Source organism: Anguilla anguilla, chromosome 7 (genome assembly GCF_013347855.1).
Source record: "Anguilla anguilla isolate fAngAng1 chromosome 7, fAngAng1.pri, whole genome shotgun sequence".
In the NCBI taxonomy this organism is placed as follows: Eukaryota; Metazoa; Chordata; class Actinopteri; order Anguilliformes; family Anguillidae; genus Anguilla; species Anguilla anguilla.
In genome coordinates this window covers 4,799,358-4,806,793 of record NC_049207.1, presented here as the reverse complement: position 1 = coordinate 4,806,793, position 7,436 = coordinate 4,799,358, and the positions used below count along the sequence as shown (strand labels likewise).

The window sequence follows — 7,436 nt, the reverse complement described above, 5'->3', positions numbered from 1 at the left end:
TACCGGAAGCGTAAAAGCAGTGCCAAAAGTCTGACTGTAGCTTTCTTCTTGTAAACTGTGCGTTGCATGTAGAGAGTGTTGCACGTAAAAACTTCTTGCTTACAAGTACAAAATAACTTTTGTTTCAGTTTCAACTCGCAATGTACAAACACAAACCATAAGTTGTAAGCACAAGTCATTGCTTACAAATAAAAAATACTTTTGGCACTAATTTGAGCCCATAGTTATCTGACTAACAGCAGGTACTTAATGTTGCGTTAGTTTAGAAGTATAGTTTGAAAGAGCACTTCCGAAGATGTGATGAGAAAACACGAGGCATTTTGGGTAGCACCGATTCATGCTTGTCCGAGGTTGGACTTAGCTGATAGGCTATTGCTAGTTTAAAATATCTCATTGAGCCATTGGCACCAGTTTTGGCGTCTATTTAGTTTGGTATAACGCTAGCTGTCACCGAGGAAGTTCACATGACGCCATCGGAAGCACACGTCAATTCAGAGAAACTGAAACTTTAAAAGAGAGGCGGGACATTTGGTGAAACTAGTACCGTATATTTATTTACGTCTTTTTGTGGAAATATGCTCACAGTAAAGGATACCGACGCACAACGGACAGCGTTAGATAGAAACAGGTTGAACAGGCGCTTCCACAGTAGCCGACTGACAAGACACGTTATTACTTGTGAATTAGGGCACGTAACAGCGATTATTTTGTTATCTATCAGAAACTGTATAGCAGTAAACCATGGCAACGTCGTATTAATATTTATGCATAAATATGCATGAATGCTATTCAGCTATTATCACAGACCTACCTATTCTGTATATTACAGACTAGGTCTTGTTCAAAGCCATGTACAAGGGAACCTTTGAGGAATTGGAGTACAGGGACACGTTCGAGGAGAATATGCCTTGGTTTTACCAGGATGAATGCGGGGAGTGGCGTATGTTTGCGGTAGGTTTCATGTGTGTCCGAGCGCACCGTTGGGTTTATGTTTATTTATATGTAGTAGGCTATAGTAAGATATCTCATAATTACATCGTCATTGATGGTACTGGAAGAGGGTCAAATTGGGAATATTAAATAATAATTAATGAGTGAAAAGTGTTTGTGATAGTTGTGAGAGAAAAAAACTATGGAAATAAAGTTATTTATCCATACCATTTAATAAACGTGACATGGTCTGTATGTTAACCTGCCAATAAAACGTTGCAAATCTGTTGATTTTAACTGAACCGATTAATTTCAATTGCTTATACAGGAAAATCCAAGTGAAAAGTGTACTCTGACCAGTAGGGACATTGAACGAAACTACTGTAGGAACTGGAATGGATTTATGCTATACCGCTTGGACAATTGTATTTACAGATTGGATTTCTCAGGTAGGCCTACTGAACAACTCATAATTTCTTGTGTTTTCGCACATTTAATGTTCATATTAAGTTTCAACGCAACTGTATAACCCTCAATTTCATTTCATATTCCGAAAATCAGCTAAAATCGGTCAAATGAATTCCATAATAAAAAGAAGAATCCGTGATTTTACATTTGAGAATATCAACTAAATATTTGATTTCTGTGTAACGAATAATTGTTGGAGCTTCCCAGTTCAATATATGTGGATTGGCGGTGTTACATGGCACTGATTCTAGAACCTGATTTTGGAGATTTCATTGCTGGTTGGACTTGACAGTTATTAGTATTTATTATTTATTTTATTTATCCAGGTAGGCCAACAGAGAATTTCCCATTTGCAGTGACAATCTGGGCAATCAAAGTGTGTCAGGGATTCAAAGGAATTGTGCAGCTAATCTGATCAGATCAGATAATTAATTAGAGCTAATCAAGGAATGATTAGGAGGCCAGATTCATATAATTATTCAAGAAAATAATTAAATATTAAGTATGATTTAGGGTTAGTTTTCTTCAGGTTGTTCCTATCAGTTTAAAAATAATGAATAATTTAAATTCATAAGTGAAGTACATAAACTCATGTACAGTACTTAGATTAGTAAAAATCTATTTTCATTTTTGCTTAGGTTATCTATTGGAAATGTAACCTCTTGTTAGGTGATAATTAACAGTTGACTATTGCTGAATTCAGAGCCATAATATATTCAAACCAGCTTTCTTGCGTATAGCTGGGTGTGGTTTAATCTCAGACATTTGCGTGTTTTTTCTTTGTGTTGCTCTGAACACACCCAGAGATGAAACAGATAAACCTAACAACTGGAAAGCAGCGGGAAATTAAGCGGGCCCGCCATTCTACAGCTGCCCACAGGTAAGCCAGAGATTCCTTAAAGTCCATGGTGATTGGTCAATTTTATTGTTCTCAGTATAATCTGGGATCAAACCAAGTTTACTGAATTAGCTGCGCCATGTTAAACCCAGAACGGCTCTTTTTACTTCAGTCCATGTTCCAGATTTGGGAGGGCTCCGGGTTTTACTCAGTGCTGTTATCCAGCTAACTCAGTAATCCTGCTATATGATACAGGCCCCAGGTAGCTCCAGGTCAGCGCTACAGGTGATCTTTCACAGATGGGGTTTCACTTCAGTTATGCAGTTTCTGTAGTTTCAGTTTCATTTCTGATCAAGTGATAAAAGAAAAGGCTGCAGTGTGTCATTTGAGTAACTTGTCTAAACACTGCCAACTTCTGTCATATATTAGATGGTGTTTCTAATTGTGTTTCACAGCTCACTTCATAGTAAGCCAACACACCCTGTTCCCTCCCACTGGGAAAAAGACTTACCTTTTCAGGTAAAGTGAAAGAAGGAGGATGCCGGGTGAGGGGACCTGTTTCTTTCGTGGAGGATGTTCCTCTCTCTGACTTCTCTTTCTCTTTTTTCACGTTTTTCTCTGTATTTTTGGTGATTTTTCTGTAGCACGGATGAGCAAATCGAACCTTACTGGTTTCTGGATTTTACGGCAACTTTGACTCCTTTTAATTACTTTTACAACCCAGCCATTTATGTGATCGAACATTTAGTCTGATTTCTTTACAAATGACAACTGAAGACTGTTCCTGGGTTTATATTTTAAGGTGATCTAATCTACCAGTGAACCGGTCTTTACTGCTAATTAACTAATCAAGCCAGGATAATTTCTGACAACAAAAACCTGCATACCCATCAGCCCTCCTGCTCTCAATGGGGTCCATGTGATTTATATAATAATTTAGACGGGTCACATGATTTATGCCAAAATAAAGTCTAATCAAAAATCTTGAGAGATCGCTGTACTTTTGCTACATGACAGTGCAGTATTTTATTAATGTTGTTTTGGCACTGTTTTACTTCCAGCTCATCCCACTGGACAGTAGTACGAAAGAATGTAAAGAGGTAGTGAAGATGTTTGCAGAGACAATGCCTAATGTCCCCATCAGATCAATAATGAGGATACAGAACTTCAAACTGTGGGATTCCTTTTGCCGGTAGGCAATGAAGTGCTTGTCTTAATTGTTCATATTAATAAGGAATGCTATTCTTTAATTTTACTCAGGGCTATATTGCTGTTTATCCTACCACAGTGCATGTTGTCAAACAACTTTCAGCATAATCTGTGCTCATTTTCATTTGTTAAACAGTACCATGAATCTAATTAAGCAGAAAAGGGCATTTCACCTGCAGTGAGTCTAGCTAAGATTAGAATCTGCAGATTACAATGATTCATACTTCATTATGTCTCTTTGTACCGAGTCAAAAATGTGTATTTATTTTGACCTATTTTAGCTGTTTGTATGCAACTGCAATGATTTCTTTCATAGGAAGAAAGCACAACTGACACAGATCAAACAAATGCCTATCGATGAGAGAATGTTGTTCCACGGTACAGCCTACAAAAACATTTGGTCCATATGTGCTGCTAATTTTGACTTGAAGTTCGCGGGAAGACATGGTTCTGTCCATGGAAAAGGTAGGTTACATTCGTGGTGCGTAAATAAGGCCTCTATTTTCAGAACACTGTCAGGGAAATTATAATGTTTTAAATGACAATTTCCAAACCGTTTTATCAGCTAACGTCCTTGTTTAATATTATGCATGCTAAATACAGAACACAAGTAGAACCAACGGTAAAAATTCCTCACTTACCAAACATGAATATGTGAAGAGGTAATTCAGCGTAATTGAATACCTCTAGAAAATGAAATTTACTTTTGCTGTTAACAACAGACGTGATGGTTGCATGCAATAATTGTTAAGTCCAGCCAGTAATATAATCTCCAGTTTCTTGTGAAATATTACGAAACAAGGCCAATCACAAACATTATTTGGAATGGTTGTGATTTACAAAGCTAGGCCTTTTCTAATTGTACGTCACTCTGGTGAAGAGCTCTGGCAAAATGTGTTGAATTTAAATATAAACAAATTCAAGAAATACACAAAGCAAAAATTTGCTTCTCTTAAGACAAACAGACAGAATGGAAGCATAAGTGTTGCTATATATCTGAGCAATGTTGCTGATACGTGGAAAATGTTCTCTCTTGTTTCTCAGGGATTTATTTTGCAAGACATGCAAGCTACGCAAATAAATTCTGTGGTGTCCCAAAGAGCCAGAATAGCGTATTGCCATCAAAGACCATGATCCTGGCTCGAGTGCTGGTCGGAGAGTACACACAGGGTGAGAGAAGTCTGTGTCAAGTCCCATCCAAAGACAAGACCATGACAAGCTTCTATGACAGCTGTATAGATGATTTCAATTACCCTAAAACTTTTGTGATCTTTAACAGCAACCAGATATACCCCGAATATTTGATTGAGTTCTAGCGATGGTTGCTCAGAGTGATTAAACAAAACTCAAAATGGCCGAACTGAAGAGAAGTTAAAATAGCACTATACTTCTGGCATTACACTTCTTAGATTTTATGTCAGTCATGACATAAACATTTTATTGGGGATAGGGATATGGTCGGAAGGTGGAAGAAATACTTTGAGGAACTCCTGAATCTGACAGACACACTCACAAGGCTGAGCTGGAGAAATCTGGGGTATCAGAGTCTATTTCTGTGGCAGAAGTCACTGGGGTGGTTGGAGAGGTCCTCAGTGGCAGAGCACCAGGGATGGATGAGATTCATCCAGAAATTATTTTCAAAAGCAAAGCAAATTCAGCAAAGTTCAGTTTCATTTTATATATGATTTGGGCTGCAAATGGTTCACCTTTCACTCATTCTTCTTAAAAAGGGCTTGCTCTTTTTTACTCTCATTACTTTCTTATATACTGTAAGTGAGTATACCATTTTCTATACCATTTTCATTACATTCATAAAGGTTGGTGTTACAGAAGGATCTTATCAGCTAATTATGTGTCCATAATAAATGTAGGAAATTGAATGTATGTGTGTGTGTGTGTCTGTGTGTGTCTTGTGTGTTTGTGTGTGTGTTTTGTGATAAATGTTTGAATAATTAATAAAGATTATTTTTTCTACTCTAGATGTTCTTCCTGATTTTATTTTCAAACTATTTAATATTTCATGACTAGAGGGCTGGGAACTGTTCCAATCGCTACATTCCAATTACTAAAGCAATTTCCACAAACTGTTTTAAGATAAGTTAAGGTTTACATCTTCTTCACATAATGTCATATACTGAAGTGGCAGAAATTGTGAAAAGGACAGTGAGAAAGCACCGTGTTTTTAGAGGGGAAGGTGGACTATGTGTCAATCAGACAAAGGCATCTAACATGCACAATTAAACAGAGTTTAATTCTCTCTTACACACACACACAAAGGGATTCAATACCTTATTCAACTGTCCTGAACATTTATTTACCTATCTAATGTAATTATTCACTTAACTGCTAACCAGTTGCAAATCTTTGTTAAAATGTTTGTGACTGCTTTACTTTTTCCAGAATAATTCACGTTGTTTACTTCCGTGTTTGCAGTCCGCATAGTATCATGGTAAATGAAGGCAAATTCAGTTTTAGGCCACTATAGTTCTAAATTCGCCGTTAATATTTCCCCTGCCATACGAAAAACAAAACATGATTGGGCTGGTTTTGATATTCCACGAAGTCATTGGGTCTTACTTATGGGAAATGTCAAGTCTGTGTTGCATTCAGGGATCTCACAGAGGACTCGAGAGTGGCATATTTTGAATGAAATTCATTCTGAAAATAATAAAAATTCACAAATATGAGCTAGCTGCGTTGAGTTGGTAATAGGCATATTAGATTATGGCAACTAACTGCCCACTAAAATTCCGCACAATACAATAATATAAGAATAAACAAATTTTAGACTGAAAAATGTACGCTGGAACAACAACATAAACATAACAGCATGTAAAAACGAGACCAGTAAATATATGGGAGACAAGCAATTATTACATTGAACTCATATTATATTGAACTGTCATAAACAGGGAAAATTACAGTTTTTGAGACCACGCGTTAGTTAGCGAGCTGACGTTATTTTAGATAGGAACTGCAAACAGGTACACATCCAGTAAAAATATATGACAACAACAGAAAATTAAATAATTTCGCTAGGTTATAAGGTATACATTACTACACAAATGTGCGAATGCTAGGTGACGTTATTCTTACCTGAAAGTAATAAAATTCACAAATATGAGCCGGCTGCGTAAAGCTGGCACCTATTACGATTCGACTCAATAGGAACTCTAACTCATAAAAGGCCAGCGGTGCTCGTGGATCATCGAGCAATATTAATTCCGTAAGCACTACATAGTGAAAAATATTGGTCGTTGAACCTAGTGACTATAAAGTTCTCAATACTACTGTAGTTCATGACGTATTTCTTTTAATTTGCTTTTTTTTAGGATCTTGTTTCCAAAGTTATCGGTACTCCACAATTTTATCTTTGTGATGAAACAATTCACATGTGGCTAAAGTGCACTTTCTCAGGTTTTATTTAAGGGAATTTTATTTTATTTTAGTGGTGTACATTCATTAAGTGGTGTAATTTGGTTTCACCAAATAGAAATTACACCACGTTTTATACACAGCTGATACATAGCTAAGCAATAATCATAATTTTTTTTTTTTTTTGTGTTTTTAACATTAAAAAATTTAACATCAACATTAAAAACACAAAACACAACTATTGCCAGCAGTAGTTCACTAGTATTGTTTTAAACGGGTAAAACTCGTTTGTCATGTGGGGACCACATGACCCGTGGGTAGGGTATTCAAATGGGATGTGTAGCCAGTCAAATTTAGGCTGTGATCAGCTGGCCAGGTGTAGAGATTTTTTTTTTAGTGATGGGGGAATTTTTGACCAGGACACCAGGGTTAAAGCCTCTGCATCTTTGATGAAGGTATAATGCTGAGGGATAGTAGCCTACATTTTAAACAACCACATGATACATATAACAGTATTATAATGTCATAGTCTCGCATAGCCAGAGACTATGCCAGATCTCCACACTTCGTTTCTGTGCTGTGCCAGCACTATTAATGGCACGAATGCAAGCACATC

General features: G+C 36.8%; 1 protein-coding gene across 3 annotated transcripts; it reads left to right on the top strand.

Annotated features, from left to right (window-relative positions):
- Positions 1 to 484: 484 nt before the first annotated feature.
- LOC118231310 (protein mono-ADP-ribosyltransferase PARP11-like) lies at positions 485 to 5,323 on the top strand. Of its 3 annotated transcripts, none has more exons than XR_004766037.1 (7): positions 485 to 951; positions 1,259 to 1,379; positions 2,203 to 2,278; positions 2,692 to 2,781; positions 3,298 to 3,428; positions 3,762 to 3,910; positions 4,490 to 5,323. XR_004766037.1 is itself a non-coding variant. In XM_035425006.1 (7 exons), exons 1-7 carry the CDS (start codon positions 850 to 852, stop codon positions 4,759 to 4,761), a joined length of 915 nt encoding a protein of 304 aa, XP_035280897.1. In that variant the 5' UTR covers positions 493 to 849; the 3' UTR covers positions 4,762 to 5,323. The 3 variants fall into 3 exon arrangements, 2 of the variants coding, with proteins under 2 accessions (XP_035280898.1, XP_035280897.1); XM_035425006.1 differs by having other exon boundaries at positions 493 to 951; positions 2,692 to 2,755; XM_035425007.1 differs by lacking the exon at positions 1,259 to 1,379 and having other exon boundaries at positions 492 to 951; positions 2,692 to 2,755.
- The last annotated feature ends 2,113 nt before the right edge of the window (positions 5,324 to 7,436 follow it).